Source organism: Littorina saxatilis, linkage group LG1, assembly GCF_037325665.1.
Source record: "Littorina saxatilis isolate snail1 linkage group LG1, US_GU_Lsax_2.0, whole genome shotgun sequence".
In the NCBI taxonomy this organism is placed as follows: domain Eukaryota; kingdom Metazoa; phylum Mollusca; class Gastropoda; order Littorinimorpha; family Littorinidae; genus Littorina; species Littorina saxatilis.
The window spans coordinates 45,359,698-45,385,211 of NC_090245.1; the positions used below are offsets into that span (position 1 = coordinate 45,359,698).

Consider the following 25,514-nt stretch of genomic DNA (forward strand, 5'->3'; position numbering starts at 1 on the left):
GCACGCACAAGGACGAGCACACAACCCCGAACATGCACGCATTGGGAAGGCAAGTAGGGCCTACTTTGGAATGTATTTTTGTGAATGCATAAGCAGCCAGCGAAGCACCCTCCCCCCCCCCCCCCCCCCCAGGAGCACAAATGCATGCACGAACGCACTCACCGACACATACTCAAACCAGCCAGCGAAACACCTCGATCCTCTTTACCAACACCCACCCCAACCCCCCATCAATCACACCCACACCCTCACACACACACACACACACACACACACACACACACACATACACAAACACACATACACACACACATATACACACACATACACACACACACACATACACATACACACACAGACCAGACACACACACATACACACACACATGTATACACAAACACACACACACACACACAAACACAAACATACTTAACTCAAATGGGGTATAGCCTTGTTAGTCGGCAAGCGATACACCGAGCACCGTACATTTGTCGGTGCGTCAGTGTCTGTGTGTTCTCGAAAACATTTCTCAAGATCTGTAAAATATCTGTAGATGGTTGGCAAACCTTTGGGATAAATCCCATCGCATTGACATCTGCAGTTTAGAAGAGTGTTATGTCTTCCAAGGAAGAAAGGATGGAGTGTGAGGATCAGAAGCACCGAGACCGGAGGATATCTAATCACGATTTCACTTCACTTGTTACATTGTCGAGCTTGAAATTAAATTATTAAGTTGTATTGTATTGTATTGTGCATGTATGGTATTGTATTGTAATGGATGGCCCTATTAGTATTATCCAGAAACTTTAACCTGAACATTAGTGGATCTAACTTTTGCACTGAGAAACATGTGATACAGATCTAAAAGTGTTCTTCATTGAGACAAGTGAAAGACTGGAAGACTTGTGGACAAATGTCATGATATTAACTGTGTTAGAATGTACTCACCAGAAAACCACTGCACAGTTCGTAGCAGGGTACTTTTGTTGACCAGTTCATGTAGTTTTTATTCGAAATAGTGTTCGTATCATGATAACGCGATCGATACGAACACAATGGAACCAAAGAAACTACAATGGGAAGAAGGATAACTTCCTCATTGGGCATGCTTAGAAAAGAGAATGGCTAAATACGAGTTATTCCCCTTTTCTACATGCTGACCTGGCTGTCGCCTGCTTTGTCATGACTAGTACAGTCGATCTTTCTCATGCTGTGACTTGCTTTATTTTCACATTTTCGGTATTTAAAACAGCAAACACACACACACACACACACACACACACACACACACACACACACACACACACACACACATACACTGAAGAAGTTTCCATTCTGATTCGGTTATTTTATTTGGTGCTATATGTTTGCTTCACATTGTTTCTTCTTTTACATTGGCTTTAGGTATCCCAATTCGCTAAACACATCCATAATGCATGCATGGCTCATTCGAAAGAGGGCAACTGAACAACTGATGCCCAATAGCAATAAATACTGAACAACTGAACAATAAATAGCAATAAATGATGACAGTGCCAAGTTTTTAAGTACAAAGTGAAATCATGTGACTGGACAAAGGCACAATTACAAAATACAAATAAAAAAATCGAGGCCCATTTTAAATTAAGTTCTCAGCTCATGGGGAAGCATAAGGTGACCCTAGAAACCGAAATTAGGAGACCTCCCGCCCCCAGGGCAGACTACAAACAAAAAAAGGGGGGGGGGGCTAATTTGTGAAAAAGTATAAAAGGAATCAAAAACTGTATACATGTATTTAGTTAATACCCCAAAAATTGTATAGTATATACAATGTCAGACCCTAAAGAAAGTTTGTTAGTCATTGCTTAGGCAAAACAAAGCAAAATAGTCTGTTTACGGTATCCCGACCAACCCTATTTTCCCCCCGCCAACCCTAGACTTTTTTATTGGCATTTGGAGAAAAAGAAAAAGAGAAAAAAATCAATTTTGTTCCTGTTTTTTTGCAAAATAATTTAAAAAGATGGTTATAAAAAAAAATTAAGAAAAGCCGACCTACCGACTCTCTTTTTGTGTGCCTATGCTACTGTAAACAGACTAAAAGGTACATCACAAACAACACACCAGGGATGCTACTCCCCCCTTAAAAATAGCCATGAGTCATAGGTGTGACGTTTGAATCTTTTAGCTAAATAAAACCATAGGCAATTGATCGGAAATATCAGGAAAAATCTTAACAAGTTTATTATTTGTTTGCTTGGACCAATCCTCTTGCCGAAGAGTTTTACAGTAAAAATTGATTTTAAAAAAATATCACAGGAATAGCCAAGTTCAAGAATAACGGAAGGTGACTGTTGAATATTTTTGAAATGTATAAAAAAAATTAGATGGTAGGCAATTCAAAATTAAAAAAAGGACTCTCGGAGCATGGACTTAATGAGTCAAAAATTAAAGAAGGCTCTATGAGCCGAAGTACATGTTTTGTCTATTGTCTTTTTTTATTTTGAATTCTCTACCATCTATATTTTGATACAATTTTGGACCCTCTTTGTACGGAGAGAGTTGGCAATTGTTAATCACATTCTCTCATCTCATTGACTCTCCTTCGGCTCCTTGGTAACATGCGTTCTGCCAGGATTGGACACAGCAGCAGATAACCGGTAAATATGTAACAGGCATAAATGGCAAAATAGCTCGCCTCGCCTGATAATATATGAGACAACTGTTCTATTACAAAGTCTTTCTTGGGAGGCTTGGCTAATTTACTCGCTCGTTTTCTAATCGGAAAACCTTGCTCCTCAGTTTGTTGACCTTCTGCCAAAGTTCCGCTTCACGAGGGGATGGGGAGGATGACGACTTTGATGCTTTACATCCTATGTCCTCCAGGATCGCCTGAATGTCATCTAAAAAAGAAAACACACACACAAAACACACATAAAATAACATAACCATAACAAGCTACAACCTGGAAGAAATTAAAACACGTGTAATTAAATCACAAAATGAAAATAAACAATAGCGTAGGAAGGCAGGCCAGAAATGAAGTGTATTAGCAACTATGGATACGATGTGGAACAATGATGGGATTGACCTTGTTTGGTACTGAATGGGTGAGGCCATTAGAACTGTACCCACGGAATACGCGCTATATAAGCTTCATATTGATTGATTGATTGATTGATTGATTAGGACAACAGTACCAGGTAAACTCCTCACACACCATGCCTCTTTCTTTCTTTCTTTATTTGGTGTTTAACGTCGTTTTCAACCACGAAGCTTATATCGGGGAAAGGGGGGGGAGATGGGAATAGAGCCACTTAATTGTTTCTTGTTACACCATGCCTCTAACAGGATATGTTTCCCATCTTTACGTGTGGGAACTACAGGTACAATTTCATCCATCCATGCATCCGCCCTATACAGCTTCTTCTTCTGCGTTCGTGGGCTGAAACTCCCACGTGCACTCATTTTTTTTTGCACAAGTGGAATTTTACGTGTATGACCGTTTTTACCCCGCCATTTAGGCAGCCATACGCCGCTTTCGGAGGAAGCATGCGGGGTATTTTTGTGTTTCTAAAACCCACCGAACTCTGACATGGATTACAGGATCTTTTTCAAGTGTACTTGGTCTTGTGCTTGCGTGTACACATGAAGGGGGATAAGTCACTAGCAGGTCTGCACATAAGTAGACCTGGGAGATCGGAAACATCTCCACACTTAACCCACCAGGCGGCCGCGACCGGGATTCGAACCCTCGACCTTCCGAGTTAATAGACCGACGTCTTACCACCCCGCCACAGCTCCCGTCACCCTATACAGCAATTATCAACTATGTAATGGATGGGTTTAAACATTTTTTGATGTCAGGGTGTTCTTCATGGTTAAAAATCTCTTACCTGGTTGAACAATTTGTGCATCAGGCGACAGGTCGGTGCTGGCTTCATTTGTAGCTACCCTTTGCGATGGTGGCTTCCTCCCACTAGCAACCTGCAAATGCACAGCTCTTTAACTGACAAACTCACAACCAACACCCAGTCACAATGAAACAATTCTCCCAATTTCATGGCATTGGTCTTAGGCCACACAAAAAAGTGTATGTTTCTGGTAAGGCAAAACAAAAAATAATCTGTTTACAGTATCCGGACCGACCCTATTTTTTTCCCACCGGCCCTAGACTTTTTTGGGGCATTAAAAAATAAAATTAAAATATTCAGATGGCTAAAATACAAAAATAAAAAGCCGACCTACCGACGCTATTTTTGGGGGGCCTACGTTACCTTAAACAGACTTTTTTTGTGGCCTAACATGACTAAAGGTGGAGATTTTTTATCTAAACTTTTTTTTTCAAAACCATCTTTTTAACTTATTTTGTTGAAAAACAGGAAAACAATTGATTTTCGAATACCCCTTTTATTTTTGAAAATGCAAAAAAGAAAGTCTAGGGTCGTCGGGAAAACATAGGTAGGGTCAGGTGACCAGAAGAAACATACAACTTTTTTGTTGTTGACACCGACCCTATACTTTTTTTGCCATTTGGGGCTGTTTTTTGGCAAAATAAGTTCATCATATCATCATAATCAAGACGTCGATCCAAAATAAGTAACTTTTTTTTGTTGGCCTTATCATTTTTTTGCGCTAAATGCAAACAGGCATTATTTGATGGGAACAATGCTGTTTTTTTTCAATTCTTACATCAGCCTCAAACTTGTCATTACTCAACCTGCATTTAATAGTGTGCTTCTTTGGTTTGCAAAAACCTAAAACCAATAAATAAATAACCTTCGGTGGTGGATTGGGCACTGCAAACAATGTCGGGACAGCATTCCACACAAGTGATCCTCTCTGCAGGATTGTTTTACTGGTTGGCCTCAAAGTGATCAGTACAAAGCTTGAGACCTTGAACATCAGCTGGCTGCAGCTTTTCAAAGTCCTCTCGCCTTGTGAATTGCACCCATATTCTGCACCTAGTTTGACAATAAAAACAACAATGTTATTGTTAAACTAAGCAAAAAGGAAAGACAAAAAAAGCTAAATCAGATCTTCAGTCTAAATCTAACGCTCTGCCTGAACGCAAAACGGATGAGTGATGTACCTTTGTACTGTAGTTTTCCCGTAAGCAAGGTTTGATAAAGGATTCGGCAAATATGCCCACGGGTAGTTTGTCATCAAGTGTAAACTGTTGTTTTGTACTGACTGCTGACTCACACTCACAGTCGTAAGTACTCGCTGACGCTGTAGTCTACTGAGTGAGTTGACTCGAGCCATTGCATTCTCATTCTGAAGAAGGTAAACCTGATGAAATAATCACTGCACAACCCACCTTTTTATATTTAGTCAAGTTTTGACTAAATATTTTAACGTAGAGGGGGGAATCGAGACGAGGGTCATGGTGTATGTGTGTGTGTCCGTCTGTCTGTCTGTCTGTGTGTGTGTGTAGAGCGATTCAGACTAAACTACTGGACCGATCTTTATGAAATTTGACATGAGAGTTCCTGGGTATGAAATCCCCGAACGTTTTTTTCATTTTTTTGATAAATGTCTCTGATGACGTCATATCCGGCTTTTCGTAAAAGTTGAGGCGGCACTGTCACGCCCTCATTTTTCAACCAAATTGGTTGAAATTTTGGTCAAGTACTCTTCAACGAAGCCCGGGGTTCGGTATTGCATTTCAGCTTGGTGGCTTAAAAATTAATTAATGACTTTGGTCATTAAAAATCTGAAAATTGTAAAAAAAAATAAAAATTTATAAAACGATCCAAATTTACGTTTATCTTATTCTCCATCATTTGCTGATTCCAAAAACATATAAATATGTTATATTCGGATTAAATCAAGCTCTGAAAATTAAATATATAAAAATTATTATCAATTTTTGTTTTCGAAATCAATTTAAAAACACTTTCATCTTATTCCTTGTCGGTTCCTGATTCCAAAAATATATAGATATGATATGTTTGGATTAAAAACACGCTCAGAAAGTTAAAACAAAGAGAGGTACAGAAAAGCGTGCTATCCTTCTCAGCGCAACGAATACCCCGCTCTTCTTGTCAATTCCACGTGTTCTGTGAGTTCGACAGCTACTTGACTAAATATTGTATTTTCGCCTTACGCGACTTGTTTCTTCTTTAGGGAACTTGTGGAAAGTTTTCCCGAAGCAGCTCTGTTTGTAACGGGCGTTCTTGCAACAAAAAGCCGAGCACAATTTACCACCACCTCGCACGCGATCGGTACCTACGCGATCCGCCATTTTGTTTTCGCCGCCAGCATGTGACTAGGGACGATAACCCACAAACACTTTTTCGCATTTTCTTCGCAAGTTCCACGTCTTCCTTTTGTACAGTGTTTGATGGAACATAGTTTTCTCTTTGATGACGCCATTTTGGATGACGTGTTATTCGAGATCTCATCGAAGAAGAACGATAAGAGAATATTATGTTATGAAATGTGCATGTGAATATTACTGCATGCATTTTAGAATTGATTCATTATTGATAAGATAATGATTGAGTGAAAGGAAACAGAGATTTAGTTTAGTTAGATAAATTGTTTGTATGTTGTTAGAGGTTACCTAGAGAAACGTAAACAAACACTTTTTGGTCGCTTTGACTTGAGAAGGTGTTATACGAGATCTCATCGAAGCAGAACGATGAGAGAATATTATGTTATGAAATGTGCATGTAAATATGGTTATGCATTTTAGAATTGATTCATTATTGATAGGATAATGATTGAGTGAAAGTAAAATGGAGATTTAGTTCGGTAGGATAGGTTGTTTGAGCATTGTTAGAAGTTACCTAGAGAAACGTAAACAAACATCCTCGATCGCCTTGACTCTAAGACGATCGAGAGTGTCGGTTCGTTGCTAAAGGTACGAAACAACTAAAGAAAGGAAGGAGAGACAAGGTATGTTGTTTATGTTGTTAGGACATGGATTGGGGTAACGTAGACAGTCAGGGGAGATCGTTATAGACGATCGAAACGTTAGTGGTAGCTAGAGGTAACAGGTAAACAAACAAGGAAGGGGATAAATAGACAAGGGAAAGGAGAAAACGGGGTTCTTTTGGCTTATGCGATGTGGTTCTAAGGCGATGTTGTTCTAGTCGGGTTCTACGGAAGGGGTTCTAGTATGCTTCTTCGAGACGGGGCTTTTGAGGTTATTTGACAGGAGAAAGTGGGGCTATTCGACAGGAGAAATCGGGGTCTTTCTACGCCAGGATCTTGAAGGTTGTTCTACGCTATGAAATCGGGGCGGCTTCTTCGAGACTGGACGAGGAGGGATATAATATTGAGTTAGAGAACACTAGGTTCTAAGCTACACGAAGGAATAGCAGTCTACAAGAAGAGAGGGGAAAAAGAGAAATCAGAACCAGTCTACGGGAGAAATCGAGGTCTGCAGTAAAGAAGATAGTCCGGAACAAAGTTATCATATGTCATGCCTATTTTCATATGTCATGAATGAACGATACACTGATATATTGAAATTCGATACGAATTTGTTCAGATGAATAAATCTGAACATTGAATCCCGGAACAATTTGTGTCTGTTTTATTCTTCATTAACATTCACACACACAACAATCAACAACGAGAGAGAAACAGCGATACGTTACAATATTGTATTGTATTGTATTGCATGGCATGGCATTGTATTGTATTGCATTGAGTTGTGTTGTGTTGTGTTGTGTTGTGTTGTGGTGTTGTGAGGTGGTGTGGTGTTGTGTTGCGTTGCGTTGCGTTGCGTTGCGTTGCGTTGCGTTGGTTGCGTTGCGTTGCGTTGCGTTGCGTTGGGTTGCGTTGCGTTCCATTGGATTTGATTTGATTTGATTTGAAAGTTTCTGAAATGTACCACCCATGTAGGGGCACAATCATTCCTTAAGCGTGCAAAGTTTCATGCATGTCACATTTGTCTCTGTGGCGTTACGCACCTTCACAACATTGTATCGGAAGACCATTACTGCGTTCAATTTCAGGTTCTGTTTGTTTTAAGTAATGACATGTATACGAGAAAGAAGTAAGTTGGAGATGCTGATCCGTGTAGTTTTAGATTTATCGCACATCTACATCAGCTACCCAGGACAAACATCTTCAAGAACCAGTATTTCTTGCTTAAGGTCTTTCACGCTCTATAACAGCCTGACTACGCGGCAGATTTAAACGAAATAGGTATGCCCTGTAAAACAAGACTCTAAAACAATCCTCTCTGATGTGAAACATGTAAAATATCGTTCAGTTTCAGTGACCAATACCACTGAAAAATGTCTACTTTTTGTGTTCAGTGTATGTACAGTATGCATTAAACAAAAGCACAAAATGCTAAACAACTGAGTAAAAACTTATTTACAAAACGGATACAACAACTCAGAGGTAAGTGTCTCATTCAAACGTCCGTGAGATATTTCCTGAAAGCACAGCTGAATGGTTTATTTACTCCATAACAAACGTTAACAAAATCCCCCGGGCTTGTATTTCCAATCAGATTAAAAAGAAAACAAAATCTGATTATCTTATAAAGGAGACATTAAACAGAAAAACATGTCAATAAGCATGTTATAAAAAAGACACTTTCACAATCATAGTTGTAAACGTTGTTCCATAAAATTAAAACAATAAAATACAAATGATAACACCCACTCACTGTGTCTATTAGAACAATAAAATGTCAAATGATAACACCCACTCTCTGTGTCTATTAGTACAATACAATGTCAAATGATAACACCCACTTTCTCTGTTAATTAGTACAATAAAATGTCAAATGATAACACCCACTCTCTGTGTCTATTAGTACAATACAATGTCAAATGATAACACCCACTTTCTTTGTTAATTAGTACAATAAAATGTCAAATGATAACACCCACTCTCTTTGTTCATTAGTACAATAAAATGTCAAATGATAACTCCCACTCTCTTTGTTACTAAGTAAAATAAAATGTCAAATGATAACTCCCACACTCTTTGTTAATTAGTGCAATAAAATATAAAATGATAACTCCCATTCTATGTGTCTATTAGTACAATAAAAATGTCAAATGATAACACCCACTCTCTTTGTTAATTAGTACAATAAAATGTCAAATGATAACACCCACTCTTTGTTAATTAGTACAATAAAATGTCAAATGATAACACCCACTCTCTTGTTTAATTAGCACAATAAAATGTCAAATGATAACACCCACTCTCTGTGTCTATTAGTACAATAAAATGTCAAATGATAACACCCACTCTTTGTTAATTAGTACAATAAAATGTCAAATGATAACACCCACTCTCTTGTTTAATTAGCACAATAAAATGTCAAATGATAGCTCCCACTCTCTGTGTCTATTAGTACAATAAAAATGTCAAATGATAACTCCCACTCTCTTTGTTAATTAGTACAATAAAATGTCAAATGATAACACCCATTCTCTTTGTTCATTAGTACAATAAAATGTAAAATGATAACACCCATTCTCTTTATTCATTAGTACAATAAAATGTCAAATGATAACACCCATTCTCTTTGTTGATTAGTACAATAAAATGTCAAATGATTAGCAGATTGGGAACAGTTTAAAACAGCGCTTACACATCACTCAACATGCATATTTTTCAGAATAGGGGTAATGGTACCTTTTGCAGGTCGGTGTAAAAATGACATGGTCAATTGTTTTAAGTTGTTCATATGTGATTGTGTGGACTCTGCACGGCATTGTGTCATTTTGTTGGTTACAATTGCTCGGTTGCTCCAGGAAATATGTTTATACGAATCGAGAAACTGATATACTTTTAGCCTACGTCATAAAATTACGCTATTTCCAGCCATATCGGAAAGACACGTTACAATAATTCAAATAGAAACACATCATCACAACAAACGTAAACCAGGGATTAATACCACTTCCAAAATACGACCTGTGGTTGTAATTGATTGGAGAGATACCCCATTCAATTAATCAACCCTCGTTTTTATGATTCTTGGCATGTCATCATATTCACAATTCTGTATCATAAAGTCTGTCTGATTGATTTCTAATATTTTTCACATTTGTTTCAACCCACTCTGAAAATACCACAGGCAACATATTATTGAAATCAATTCTATTGCTCAATCGCTGACCGATCTTTTTAAGTGAAAATAAGGCTTGTTTGTACAGGGCATTTTTAAAGGGAAGTAACCCCTTGTATAAAGAAAGCAGATGACGTCAAAAAGCAAGGGAAGTAACTTGAATTCACTAGTAGGCCCTTGATTGACCTTCAATCGAAGACTTCCGTAGCGAAGCAGGTGACGGTGGTAGTGCTGGTATGGTAGCGTGGGTGGTGGTGATGGTCGTACTTGTGGTTCATGGCGGTGATGACGTCATCACGAATATACCTCCTCACTCAAATCTCACCACTGCCCGACTCCATGGGAAGACCCACCAGGCTACAGAAAAGCTCGAAGACGGCGCGCACCCTGTCCTCTGAACTTGACCCCTGCTGACCTTGACCCAGCAGCTGCGAAGAACAGGTAGAAGAACGATGACCTCGAAGAGTTTCAGGCAGAGTGGCGGAGTTAAGGGTCAGTGAGAGTAGGTGGATGGGACGTGGTCCAGAGGCTTGGCGCCGGGCTTGGTCAATCAGCGCTGAAAACTCCTGTGAGATACCTGTAAACAGCAAGAGAGACTGTTGTATCGTGATGTGGTGGTGGGTTGGTGTTATGGTGGTGTGAGTAAACAGAGGTATGGGGTTGTTGGGGTCGTGGGAGGCGGGGTTGGGAAGGTGGTGGTGGTGGTGGTGCGTGTGTGTTATTGTGTCTGTGTTGGGAGGGACGCAGACGCAGACGCAGACGCAGACGCAGATAATTTATTCAATAGGCCATAGCCCCTTATGAAGGATCGGAGTGTGAACAAATGATTAACGTTGCAAATAATTTAACTCATCAGGTGCAAAAAAGGTACAACATAATAATCGCACAACACTACGGATTAAAACATACATTACACGTTATTTAACTCGTCGCGATATAACCTTCGTGGTTGAAAACGACGTTAAACACCAAATAAAGGAAAGGAACGTTATTTAACTAAGTGGTTAAAACATCTCTTAATTTAAAGGCTTTATACAAATACAAGGATACATTTCTAACAACAGTTTCTTGAGGGGAAGCCAGGAGCAAGCTGAGTCTAAAAGTGCTTGGGTTTTTATAATATTTAAATGGGATAAATTTTTCTCTTAATCTGTTTAAGTATGGACAACACAAAACAAAATGGACTTCATCTTCTTGCTTTACTTTACAAAGGGGACACATTAACTGATCGGCATCATGCTGTTTATATCGGTTAGCATGCACATTTATTTCTGAAATACCGAATCGAAACCTAGTCATAATAAACTTTAGATGTCTATCCACATTCAACAAAAGGTAGGGTTTAATATACGTTATTTGCGTGTTTGACCAAAATATGACATTTTACACAGATCGAGACAGTCATTGTTCTCCGAGACCGCGCTAGCGGTCGAGGTGAACAATGACTGTCGAGATCTTTGTAAAATGTCATATTTTGGTCAAACACGCAAATAACATTTATGTATCGATCGAATTCCTTTCAGGTACTATGACTTTGTTGTTGTTTTGACGATTGAACGAGCACACACACACTCCTGTGCACACACACATGCAATCAAACACATCAGCTTCATATTTGGGCGTTTCAGGTTGACCGAAACTTCAAAAGAACTACAAAACACACGTCATGTACTGACTTTGTTGTTGTTTTGACATTGAACAGCACACACACATGCAATCAAACACGCATTATGACGTGTGTTTTGAAGTTCCTTTAAAGTTTCGGTCAACCTGAAACACCAAATTATAAAGTTTTGTCGGCCTCTGACGTCACATGGCTCAAAGAAGGGAAATCCAATCTCCAATCGATACATTATGTCATGTACAGTACAAAATGTCCGATAAACAGCAAATCTATCACTATTTTGAATATGATAATCCCACTCTTGCCATCTGCAATCGACCAACCTTTCCCTAAAAACACGCAAAAACTCTTTTTCATTAACAACGCCCTGATTCAACCACACAAAACCAAAACCGTACTCATACAATTTACAACGGACACTTGAGGCCCAGTTCTTTTTACCACTCTCATCCATTTTATACAACATATCATATGATTTACGAGGAAGTCTGTGCGCCTCCATCTTTAACAATTTCATCCAGTAGCTAACGCATCTTAAAATAGAATTCAAATATATCGGATATCTGTATGTTTGTCTCACCATATACCAGGTCATTAGGTGTTCGCATACGAACTCCCAAGAACTTCTTCAATGCAAATAAATGGACTTTTTCACACTGCAGAGTAGCTTTATCAAATCCCCATATCTCAGCACCATACTGTACTATTGGTTGTACTTGGGAATCAAACAACTTCAAAAAGACATGCAAACTATTATTATTAAGCACAGAATAATAATCTTTGTATAATACACATCAGAGCATTTTTGGCCCGGCTTGAGAGATCACTACAGGCAGCAGTGAAACTGAGTCGAGTTGAAAACAATATTCCTAAATACTTATACACGTTTACAACAGGTAAAATATCAACCCCATATGTCCATCTTTCCCTTGCACTCAAATATCCACCTTTCCTAAACACAATAATGTTACTTTTACTCATGTTTACCTTTAAATGAAGTGTTGGGAGGGAGAGAGAGAGAGAGAGAGAGAGAGAGAGAGAGAGAGAGAGAGAGACAGACTGACAGACAGACAGACAGAGAGACAGACAGAGAGACAGACAGAGAGACACAGAGAGACACAGAGAGAGAGAGAGAGAGAGAGAGAGAGAGAGAGCGCATATGTGTACACATTGAATACAAACGCGAGCAGAACAGGGCCGAAACAAAAAGAAAGAACACATGACTTATCAAACGCACAGAAGAGCTGAATGAAAATATATCTATTGGATGATACTGATAGCTAGATCCTTTATTTGCACAACCAACAAATCTGCGGGTCATACAAGCTATTTACAAGTCGATTCATCCGAAAAATGACTATACTTCTGTTTTCTCCGATCCTAATCCAACAGACCCTTAAGATAAGAAAGCGCTATAGTTAAACACGTCAGAAAGTATTTTTCAACTTCACACATAACAGAAATTCACAGATTTAATCTGTTTTATTGACAGGTAAACGGGAAAATAAGTATGAGCTGAACCTCACCTTTGTTTCCCACAACGACTAGCATCAGCTGTGCTCCCTCGTCTGACGACAGCAGAGCCTCGTCTGTAACGACTGACGTCATCAGGCCGCAGATCTGCTGCAGTATGTCACGGAGAGTTGTGACGTCACGCGCCGCTTCTTCGTCATGATGATCATGCAGTAAACGTATTTTCACCGTCTGACTGACGTCATCATCCAGCTCTGGAGACGAAGGATCGTAGGGAATGTTCTCGGGCGGAGGAGACAACAGCAGAGAGGAGAAGGGAAGACCATCCACCTCTTGCACAGCATGGTCTTCGGTGGTCGATGCAACTCTTGGACTGAAGACGTTGTCAAAGACTCGCTCAAACAGCATTTTTGCCGCAAATGTGTTCATGTCCTCTCCCTTAGGGTCCTCTCCGACGCATTTCGTCAGACGATCTTGAGCCAGTAGCAAGTGCGCTCGAAGGTCCAGGTCGGCCATGACCCTGTCATCCAGCTGGGGGCTCTGCTGTGTCAGCTTCAGCAGGCTCAGGAACAACATGGCGTCTGCGTAACGTCGGTCTCTCACGTATCCCTCCACTATTGCCTTCAGCTTCCCAGCGTCCTCGGCTTGACTCTCGGTGAGGTGCGACAGGTCTCGGAGGACTGGGAGAGAATCCATGTTTTTCTTTATGATCAACAGCAACACGCGTTCGTCGCTGAAAGTCTTCGATTTCAGGCTTTGGAAAGGTTCGCGTTTTACAGTTGTGTACAGGGAGTGCAGGGAGAACCAGAAATCCGCATTGAGTCTGGTTGTATCTTTCGTTTGCATCAAGAAATAGCAACGGTTGATCAGGGTCAGGCTCAGACAGAAGTCGCTCAGCTCCTGAAGATTTCTGCGTTTACTGCTGTTCTCCTCCGTCTCTGCCATATTCTTCCAGGCTAGACTGGCGTGCTCCGTGGCCTGGCTGATGTTAAGCACGGTGACAGGAGAAAGGGGTAGGATCTGTAAAGATCTTGACAGCGCCTCATCGTACTCACCAAGAGCAATGTGAAGCAAGGCAAGGTCATTGAGAGCAGGAAAGTTCTCCCCGACTGAAAGCTCTAGCGCCTTGTGAAAGTGATTCATGGCTTCCTGGACGTACCTGTCGTCCCTGGAAAGGCTGGGACCGCCTGTTGCTGAGGTTGACACGTTCCTCCAATTCCTGCCTCCATTGCTCCAGTTGCCTTGGTTACTTCCCCATCCTCCCCCTCTGCCTCCACCTCTGTTAACACTTCTGGAAGGTTGTCGCCAGTCGCCATGTCCATGCGGGCTAGCTTCACTTGCCCGGTCAGACTGCGGACTGCTTCTCTTTGCTTGCAGCGCTAGCTCTTTCAACGTGGCTCCCAGCCGGTAGTGTGCCTTGGACTCTGGACGGATGGACACAGCTTTCTCCAGAAGCTTCTTCGACCTTGGAAGATCTCCTTGAAAGCCGTAGTATTTGCCAGCTTTAACGAGAATCTCTTGGTTGCTGTCAGCCAGACGGAGAGCATCTTGGAAGCACTGTGAGGTCTCCAATCCCAGACATCGTCGCTCCTTCTCTACGACAGCCCTGAGGATTGTATTGCTCTGCCAGCTCAGGATCTCGCCTAGTTCTGCAGCCGCCTTGCCTCTGAGGTCCCCGCTGAGGGCTTCCCGGTCCTTGATCTCAACCAACAACTTCATGGCACTGCGGATGGCCGGACTGAAGTCGACCTGAGGGTGTCGGGCCATGTAGAATGGGTGAGTATAGCGTTTAAGAGTGAGAGCCAGGTAGTACTTGAAGTGCGCGTTGTCCGGCCGTCGCTGCAACAGCTTCTCGTGAAGCTTGCTTATGGCGTAGGGTTTGAACAGGTGTGCCAGCTTGGTGAACAGGTACAGCACCTCCGACTGGGCTGCGATGTGAAACTTGCATATAATATACTATAACAAAAAAGTATCATAGTTTGTTGAGAAACAATCCTTTTTGTTCTTGTTTTTATATTTAGTCAAGTTTTGACTAAATATTTTAACATCGAGGGGGAATCGAAACGAGGGTCGTGGTGTATGTGCGTCTGTGCGTGTGTGCGTGTGTGCGTGTGTGTGTGTGTGTAGAGCGATTCAGACTAAACTACTGGACCGATCTTTATGAAATTTGACATGAGAGTTCCTGGGTATAAAATCCCCATACGTTTTTTTCATTTTTTTGATAAATGTCTTTGATGACGTCATATCCGGCTTTTCGTGAAAGTTGAGGCGGCACTGTCACGCGCTCATTTTTCAACCAAATTGGTTGAAATTTTGGTCAAGTAATCTTCGACGAAGCCCGGACTTCGGTATTGCATTTCAGCTTGGTGGCTTAAAAATTAATTAATGACTTTGGTCATTAAAAATCTGAAAATTGTAAAAAAAAAATAAAAATTTATAAAACGATCCAAATTTACGTTTATCTTATTTTCCATCATTTGCTGATTCCAAAAACATATAAATATGTTATATTCGGATTAAAAACAAGCTCTGAAAATTAAATATATAAAAATTATTATCAAAATTAAATTGTCCAAAACACTTTCATCTTATTCCTTGTCGGTTCCTGATTCCAAAAAACATATAGATATGATATGTTTGGATTAAAAACACGCTCAGAAAGTTAAAACAAAGAGAGGTACAGAAAAGCGTGCTATCCTTCTTAGCGCAACTACTACCCCGCTCTTCTTGTCAATTTCACTGCCTATGCCTTGAGCGGTGGACTACGAGTATACGGTCTTGCTGCGTTGCATTGCGTTCAGTTTCATTCTGTGAGTTCGACAGCTACTTGACTAAATATTGTATTTTCGCCTTACGCGACTTGTTTGTTGTTGTAAACCACCCATTGTTTTTCACGACTTAAACTGCGTAAAGACTGATAATGAGAATACAATGTTATTTGCATATGTATATAACATGTATAACATAATATATGTGTGAATAATATTAATTATGCAATCAAATTCCATCCAAAGACGATTTGCGAATTTGCACTATAGAAAGATCTTAATTACTAGTATCAAGTAGGGAAAGGGCCCCGAATATGGACCACTTTTCTTCCATTTAGTTGTTCCATCTTTATATAACCGTTAGACCTAATTAGAGCAAATTCCCTTTGATAGACAATCAGCAAAAATAAATATAGAAAAATGCACAACTGGTCCATTTTGGGAGCCTCAGTGCCTAATAAGGACCAGTGAAGAGGCGTTCACGAATCATGGTAAAAAGCACCATACACTTCAAAATAAAATGACAAAACTAAGGGTGCGATTCAGACCAATTCAAACATGAATCAGTTTTGATGTTGTTGTTTTTTTTTGGGGGGGGGGGGGGGGGGGTTCCATAAGAACATTATTTGAAGCATAACAGTAAACTAAAGAAACTTATCAAAAACACAGAAAATAAATGAAATTATCTACTTTCGCACAAAGAATACTGTTTGGCATGTTGCTTTTCATGCTTCAGGTTATTTTTACTGAAACCAGTCTTTATGTTTTATTTTCTTGAACTTGTTGAAGGTGGTCCATATTAGGGGACATACACATACTTTGAGATTGTGCCTTTTCTTTCTTTTGGGCTAGAAAAAACGGGGCCAACTCTGCTAAAATGTGACACTTACAGTCTTAGCTTTCATGCATAGCACACTTTGTGTGTTAACAGTTGTGTCTATTGACAGAAACTAGTCCGTTTTAAGCGTCAAATTTAGAATGAAGCTGCTAAAAGTGTTAGAAAAGGGGGGGGGGGCATTACGGTTTTGTGGTTTGTATACTAGTCTGCAACTGTTTTGACATGTGTAAGTTGTCCAAGCAGGGTACATGCAGCGAATGAAATTGTTTTGAGCGCTCCAGCACTGTTAGTTTGAGGTGGTTCATATTAGAGACCCTCTCCCTACCACAATACAATAGTTGTTACCTGCTATTTCAAGATCCTCGTAGATCAGCGGATCACCACCTCTCAGTATCTCCAGCTTCTGCAGCTGTTGTGTGGCCTGATTTGTCTCCCCTCTCTGCCACAGAATGAAGGCCCAGTTGGACAGTGCCAGAAGGCTGCTGCCTTCATCTTCCACTGCTTTCACCGCACTTGTTTTTGCTTCCTGAGAAGGTGAACAAAACTGACTGGTTTGAATACAAAATTGATTTTTCTTTCCAAAGACATGCAAAACTTGTTCCGTTTTAGCTGTTCTGATTTTGTGTCGATTTTAACGCGGGGCCTTACTTTTGTGAATTTGATTTTGGATGGTGACTTTGTTGTAGGTTCCATTTGTACAGACACTACCTTATGTAAAACCAATCTGTTTTCTAAATATTATAGGGGAATGAATGGCCTTTTCAGTCATATAACTGGTTTTACAAAAAAACGGCCTCATCACAAAGATCGGCACTTAAACGTATCTGTCCATTTGTTTGTGACATGAAGTACGGTCTATGAAGAGCAAATTACCTGTGAGTCACCGAGGATCCAATGGAGCAGGGTGGCAATGTTTTGCGAGCGATGGTCGTCTGCTTCACGCCGACTCTGCTGGTCAGTGATGGTCAGTAGAGTGGCCGTCAGTCTGTGGACCACAAGGCACACCGTTGTTTCATGTCCACCAACCCCCGACCCCCTCCTCTCCCTCCATTTCCCCTAGAGTGACCCTACTCAATCAAGCATGTTAAGTTAATTAGATTAATCCTTCTCTTGTGACTACTTCTAGAGCATCGAGCAGGCGTATGCCATTTTAAATCAATAAAAGCAATATAACCTTATTTGAAATAAATTAGAGGAATGAATCTTTCTTTTGTGACTGCTTCTAGAACATCGAGCAGCCGTATGCCATTTTAGATCAATAAAAGCAATATAACCTTACTTGAAATAAATTAGAGGAATGAATCTTTCTTTCGTGACTACTTCTAGAACATCGAGCAGGCGTATGCCATTTTAGATCAATTAAAAGCAATATAACCTTACTTGAAATAATTTAGAGGAATGAATCTTTCTTTCGTGACTACTTCTACCACATCGAAAAAGCAAGTTGCAGTTCAAAATCAGTAACATTAACCCTAATTTTGTGTTCACTTCTGAAACATCGAGCAGGCGATTGTAGAAATTAAACCTTTCTTTTGTGTCTGTTTATTTCTCGTGTTTTAAAGACATACAATATCGATTAAAACAACAACAACAAGACGTCTCTTTTGACCCTCCTTTTCAAAGTGAAATCTCTGAAGTCAAAAGCAAAACAAAGTTGAGTTTGTTTAAAGGCACAGTAAGCCTCCCGTAAACCATCACAGATACTGTCAGGCTTTTGCACACAGTACAAACACCCTTCCATTTGAACGCTCACCAAACGGGATAATCCTAGGTGCCCTACGTAAAGAGCGAGCAATTTTCAAAGAATTTATTTTTGCGTGGTTTATCTTACCCCTGAGCCATCGTGAACCCGTGTGATCCAGTTTCCCTTTTACACAATGCAGTCGGCAGTTTGTAATTTGAATGCGGCTCGCTGTGAGCTTATCTGCAATAGCACGTTATTATGTACCTCTGACTGTTCACGAAACAAACGAATGTGGTTCATAAGAACTCGAGCGATGGCTTTTGACTGCATATAAACCGTCGTCTGCTACGAAAACCATACCTTGCGTGACCCTGCTTCCGGGCTTTTCTTTTTTCAAACTTTCAAAACTTCGAATTATACTGATCTTGTCTTGATGAAAAAATAATTCTTCTATGATTTAAGAATGTTTGTGTAACAAGCTGTCAATTTATTATTTAGATTTTAAAAGTTAGGTCTAGCGCCAAAACGCACAATCATTGCTCAACGGCTATCGCCAGTTGAAGGGAAGTAACTCATTTTTGACCTGAGTTCAGGATGGGTCCGATTGAGATGGTCTCAATCCGAAAAATTAATTCTTTGAAAATTGCTCGCTCTTTACGTAGGGCACCTAGGAAGTTCCCGTTCGGTGAGTGTTCAAATGGAAGGGTGTTTGTACTGTGTGTAAAAGCCTGACAGTATCTGTGATGGTTTACGGGAGGCGTACTGTGCCTTTAAGTCATAATGTAAATAATGGTGTCACGTAAACATTCTGACACTTCTTCTGCATGTCCGACTCCCGAGGAAGTGACAAGGATGTCAAGAACAAAGTTTGGCTCGGTGACTTCAACATATCAGCCGTAGAAAATTAATCGTAATGTCACTGCCAGGCTGTGCATGCATCGGTATCATTTATCATTAATCACTTTTTCTTCGACGCTCTCTTGGCGCAGTCCTGGAAGAAGAGGTTGGGGAATGTTTGCAGGCGTTCCATGAACTGCTGCTCTTCGCACGGCCCTTGGTCGGAGGCTGTCCCGCTACTTGCTTGTTCTGTTGGAGAGATTAAAGATGTTGTATAAAGGATGCCATTCTGGAGACGATTTCTGATGATTTTAACCTTATGAAGTCCAAGATAACAATGAAAATGTACTCACGAACAATAAAATACGAGTATTCTTATTCCTATTTTTATTGTTCGTGTTTTTGGACAGTACATTTTCATTGTTATCGTGTTCTTGTTCTTCTCACCTGCAGTCTCTTGTTCTTATTCTTATAAAGTCCAAAAGACATTTTCTGTCCTGTACTTTAGGCACGCAGTAAAGCAGGGATAAAGTCCGCTAATCAATGAAATCAACATAAATAGGGAAGCAAGATTTTTAAGGAAGCTCTTCTTCGCCAGTGTTCCGCTTATGTTCTTCGATTTACGGTGGTGATTTTGTTTTAGTGTTGGCAGCTATATATCCGGCTGACTGAACCCGTGCTAAAGTAGCTGCTCAAAGCTGTAATCTAGCAATGCGTGCAAGGTTCACCGCTGTCAGAGGCGGAAAAGTAGGAAAACGGGTAAACTAAGACGGAGAATTTACAGTCTGCAAAAGACTAGCCAAATACAGCGTTTTCCATTTGAATAACCATATGTTCAAACCAAACATCGGTTTTTGCAAGGTCCTGCATGGTGTGCTGTGACATAATTTCAGACCCGAAATCTAACCTGTGTAGACGGATTTGAGACGGATTTTTTTTTTCAGAGTTTAGATTAAATCGCTTTCTGTAATGGAGATTCGTTTCATAATATAATCACACGTCTGTTATGGTAGTATCTGCATGGTAATCAGGTACTGTCCGGACCCCCCCCCCCCCCCCCCGCGGGTTAGGGGGAAGAATTTACCCGATGCTCCCCAGCATGTCGTAAGAGGCGACTAACGGATTCTGTTTCTCCATTTACCCTTGTTAAGTGTTTCTTGTATAGAATATAGTCAATTTTTGTAAAGATTTTAGTCAAGCAGTATATAAGAAATGTTAAGTCCTCTGTATCACAGAGAGCAAGCTAAAAAACAAAGGCAGTTTCACGCAGAGTGTGGGCGCTGCTTGGATAAATCTCACACAACAGCAGAGTGCCCCAACCCCATCAAATGCTGCCAGTGTCTAAAAGACAATCATCAAGCTGGCGATCCCATTTGTGACATGACCCCTGACATCCCCCCCGAATTCATGCCCCCTCCATCCTCCACCTCCCCCCCCCCCCCCCCCAAACCCCGTCCAGAGCAAACACACCGACGAAGGAACCAGAGGCCCCCTGCAGACAACAAAGTCCAAGCCCTTCTACCAGTAGAGGTAGGCTAGGGCAGTCAAGTCGAAGCAAGTCTCTGAGCAGAGCACCCTGCACTTCAACAAGCGAGACAGCAGCTCAGTAAAGCGATTGCGTTCTCGATCGGTATCACCGAAACAAGACAGCAGCCCCAAACAACAGGGCAGCAAACAACCGAGACTGACAATGCCACAAACACCCGATAGCGACGGGAAAGAGAACACGTGCGACACGGAGACGCAGCAACACGGAGACACAGCAACACACACAGCTTAGGCAGTCTTTTGTGCTGAACCCTGACTGTACTTCCTGTTGACTGGTGACTTTCACGTGCTACGCGACGACGGCGATGGTAAAGGACTATGAATTGGCTTTGCGACTTAATTACACTCGGGTTTAATGAATAGCGTCTCGGTATGCTCTCTTAATGTAAGAGGATTACGTAACAAAAGAAAAAGAAGATCTATATTTGATTTATTAAAAAAAAGAAAATATGATTTGATATGCTTGCAGGAATCATATAATTATTACGGACGATGTGAAAGATCAGTGGGAGAGAGAATGGACGTTATACATTTTGAATATATTTAAACGTTTTTCCAACTTGGAAGTGAATGTTAACAAAACGGAAGCCATGTGGATAGGGTCCAAAAAGTTGTGTACAGATCAGTATTTTGGTCTTAAATGGAAACATAAAGTAAAAATTGTTGGAATTATTTTTTCAAACAATATACCCGTATCGTCTTTAGAGGAAAACTGGTCAAAGAAAACTCAACGAATACAACAAATAATCGCCAATTGGTCAAAAAGAAATTTAAGTATACAAGGTAAAATTTGTATTTTTAAAACCTTTCTTATATCTCAATTCGTTTATATTTTCCAGTCTCTGGCAGTACCTCATCATGTTTTACATCATATTAATTCCATTTTGTTCAGATTTATTTGGAAGAAAAAGTATTCAAATACGCGCGCATTTAAAAAAGTAAGACGAACAGTTATGTGTAAAGAAAAAGATTATGGTGGTTTGAATATGATAAACGTAGTAGATATGCACAACTCATTTATGATTTCCTGGCTTGTTAATTTGCAAAACTCCACACAAAAGTATTGGTCTGTTATTCCAAGATATTGTCTGGCATGTCTGGGCATTGGTTTATCGTGCTTTGACTCAAATGCATCTTCGAAAACGATAAATGGACTCAATAGTTGCAGATCATTGTTTTGGAAACAAGTGTTATTGACTTGGCTAGACAATAAAAGTGTTTTCTGTTAAAAGTATGATTTTGCACCAGTATTATTGAAGGACCAATGCATTTGGAACAATATGAATATTCAATTTAAACATAAATGCCTATTATTTAAAGATTTTATAAAACATAATATCTCATTCGTAAAGGATGTTATGAATGAAAATGGTATTATTATTTCTTTTGAAGACTTATGTCAAAAAGTGGGTTATAAACCATCCAGACAGTTTGAATACAATGCATTATGCACAGCACTTAAATCCAGACGTACAGACACATTACCATATCAATATTTTACATTGCAGGATTTCATTGTTAATGGTGGTAATATAACAGCAAAGTTTATTAGAAAATGTTTAGTTGATCTTGATATCCAGATTCCGAGTGCCTGTGATTTTTGGAAACGAAAACATAATGTAGATTTGGATAAGAGAAACTGGTTACTGGCTGTTAACAGCACAAAAGAAGAAAGATTACGTCTGCTGCACTGGAAATTATTACATAGAATATATCCAACCAATATTTTATTAAACAAAATGGGAATACGAACATCGAATAAGTGTGAAGTTTGTAATGAAGTAGACACGCTTGAACATTTCTTTTTTAGTTGCCAAGAGGTGATGAAGGGTTGGAAAATATGTTAAGATTTTGTTTATAAGAAAATACATGTTGCCATCATTTTGAATGAAGAAAATGTATTTTTGGGTTATTTTAGGGAAAGTTTGAAAAATGATTATATTTATTTTGTGAATTATTGTATTTTAATTACCAAAATGACCATTGGGAAATTTAAATATGGGAAAAAGTTAGATTTGGGTGTATTATTGGAAACTGAGCTGAACATTAGGAATAAATTTATGTTATGATAATATTTATGTATTTATCTATTTAAACATATTAGTTTACTGATAAAGTTTGTTGATTTAAAAATGTACACATTTGAATGAGAAAAGAAAAGACCTATGAAGAACAAACAAACAAACTGTGTGAAGAAGTGTGTTTTAAGGTTTGATTTGAAGGAACAAAAAGTTTGGTAGTGTCGGATTGAGTAAGGGAGAGAGTTCCACGCAACGGCTGCAGAGTGGGAGAAGGCTCTCTGGCCGTGCTGTTTGCGACTGAAAGAAGATAGACGGAACATTCTAGTGTCTACAGAGGAGCGGAGGGATCGTGAGGGTGTGTATAGAGTGTGAACAGGTCCGACAGGTAGGATGGGACTGAGCCAGATATGATTTTATAGCAGATACAGCAGCACTTGTATTGGATTCTCAGCTCTACAGGGAGCCAATGAAGTTTCTTAAGCAAGGGGGAACAGGACTGAGACCGAGGGGCTTTGCAGACAAGCCGGGCTGCAGAATTTTGAACGCGCTGCAAAGGATGGATGACAGACTGAGGACAGCCAATGAGAACAGAATTTCCGTAGTCTAATCGAGAAAGAATGTAGGAAGAAACAAGGGTCTTGGTGGCATCTTCGGGAAGGTATGGGCGGATAGAACCTATTCTCTTAAGCGGTAAGCGATGTAAGCGGACTGACAGACTTTCATAACATGGTGTTTCATGGAGAGATCGCTATCAAGAAAGATACCAAGATCACGGACGGAGTCTGAGAATTCAATAGTGCTGCTGCCTAAAGTGATAGAAGGAGGGAGAGAGAGAGAGAGGAGGAGAAGGAGGATTTGGTGAAACGAATGGCTTCTATTTTGTCACAGTTAAGTTTAAGCTTGTTAGTGGACATCCCGAGTTCAACGTCAGCAATGCAAGACTGAAGGGAGGTGGTCATCTGGGCGTATTCTGAGGGAGTCGCTGAGTTCTGAAGCTGATTGTCGTCAGCAAACATTTCGTGGGAAACGGAATGTCTGTCGACGAGGTCAGTCAGAGGGGAGGTGTACATGATGAACAGCACGGGCTCTGAGCCATCGTGAACCCGTGTGATCAAGTTTCCCTTTTTCACAATGTAGTCGTCAGTTAGTAATTTGAATGCGACTCGATGTGAGCTTATCTGCAATAGCACGTTATTATGTACCTCTGACTATGCATGAAACAAACGGCTGTGGTTCACAAGAACTCTAGCGATGGCTTTTGACTGTTCAGAGGAACTGGCGATAGGCATAAACCGTCGTCTGCTACGAGAACCACGACCTTGCGTGACCCTGCTTCCGGGCTTTTCTTTTTTCAAACTTTCAAAACTTCGAATTGTACTGATCTTGTCTTGATGAAAAAAGAATTCTTTTATGATTTAAGAATGCTTGTGTAACAAGCTGTCAATTTATTATTTAGATTTTAAAAGTTAGGTCTAGCGCCAAAACGCACCACGGTCCGATTGTCTCTGAGAAAATCTGCAAAATTAATTCTTTAAAAATTGCTCGCTTTTTACGTTGGGCACCTAGGATGATGTTCACGTTTGCAAATGATTTTTCGTCATTTTCAAATTGTCGTAAAATATGAACCAGACAAGGTACATCAAAAAGGAAGACAGATTCGTGGAGGATACGTGCTAATGTTATCATGTTACTCCATTCCAACATGTTCTTCTTTTTCTTCTTTTTTTCTTTCTTATGACAATATTTAGTTAAGAAGTACAGACGTGTTGTAACTTAGCAGATAAAATTGAACATTTTAACCGTGCAACAAGCTAGAACTACCAACCTTCAGATTGCATCGTGCCTTTACTTGATCAGCAACACACACATACACAGACTGTTGTGCTAGGTGTCAATGATTTGTTCCGTGCTAAAGAACGCTCCCAGTTACCTTATCAATGTGTTATATAGATCTCAAAGAGAAAGTACACCGGCACAGGTGAAGAACCAAAACCGAAAACAGTTTCGTTGAAGTACTGGTGGACTTGAAAATCGGCCAGGGTCATTGAATCACCGGCTCACACGTTGATACATATCCTTGTTGTCAATGTTTTGCCTTCTTCCGGACACCTTAAAATTAGGCTGACATGTAGAGGAAAACGGGTTATCTGAATTAGACTGACATCTGACATGTAGATATGTTATTTTTGGATGGAAAAACAAGCTCAGAAAGTTAAAAAGAAGAGATATACAGAAAAGCGTGCTATGCAGCTCAGCGTAACCACTAACGCGCTAAACTGGCTCGTCAATTTCACAGCCTTTTCCACGAGCGGGGGACTGACGATGCTATACTGTCTTGGTGACAAAAAAAATGCAGTGCGTTCAGTTTCATTCTGCGAGTTCGACAGCTTGACTAAATGTAGTAATTTCGCCTTACGCGACTTGTTTTTTAGTGTTGGCAGCTATATATCCGGCTGACTGAACCGGTGCTAAAGTAGCTGCTCAAAGCTGTAATCTAGCAATGCGTGCAAGGTTCACCGCTGTCAGAGGCGGAAAAGTAGGACAACGGGTAAACTAAGACGGAGAATTTACAGTCTGCAAAAGACTAGCCAAATACAGCGTTTTCCATTTGAATAACCATATGTTCAAACCAAACACCGGTTTTTGCAAGGTCCTGCATGGTGTGCTGTGACATAATTTCAAACCCGAAAT

At 40.2% G+C, this 25,514-nt stretch overlaps 1 protein-coding gene and 1 long non-coding RNA gene across 2 annotated transcripts; both read right to left on the reverse strand.

The window, feature by feature from the left end:
• Positions 1–1,333: 1,333 nt before the first annotated feature.
• LOC138970954 (uncharacterized) lies at positions 1,334–5,748 on the reverse strand. Its single transcript, XR_011457123.1, has 3 exons — positions 4,756–5,748; positions 3,873–3,963; positions 1,334–2,879 (listed from the first exon to the last, which is right to left on the reverse strand). It is a non-coding gene; the product is annotated as an uncharacterized lncRNA (long non-coding RNA).
• A 2,634-nt stretch (positions 5,749–8,382) lies between these two features.
• LOC138970967 (uncharacterized) lies at positions 8,383–24,753 on the reverse strand. The gene is made up of 6 exons (XM_070343556.1): positions 24,649–24,753; positions 19,380–19,503; positions 17,607–17,718; positions 17,079–17,259; positions 13,181–15,055; positions 8,383–10,607 (listed from the first exon to the last, which is right to left on the reverse strand). The coding sequence occupies exons 1-6, from the start codon at positions 24,659–24,661 to the stop codon at positions 10,345–10,347; spliced, it is 2,568 nt and encodes an 855-aa protein (XP_070199657.1). The 5' UTR covers positions 24,662–24,753; the 3' UTR covers positions 8,383–10,344.
• Positions 24,754–25,514: the final 761 nt, after the last annotated feature.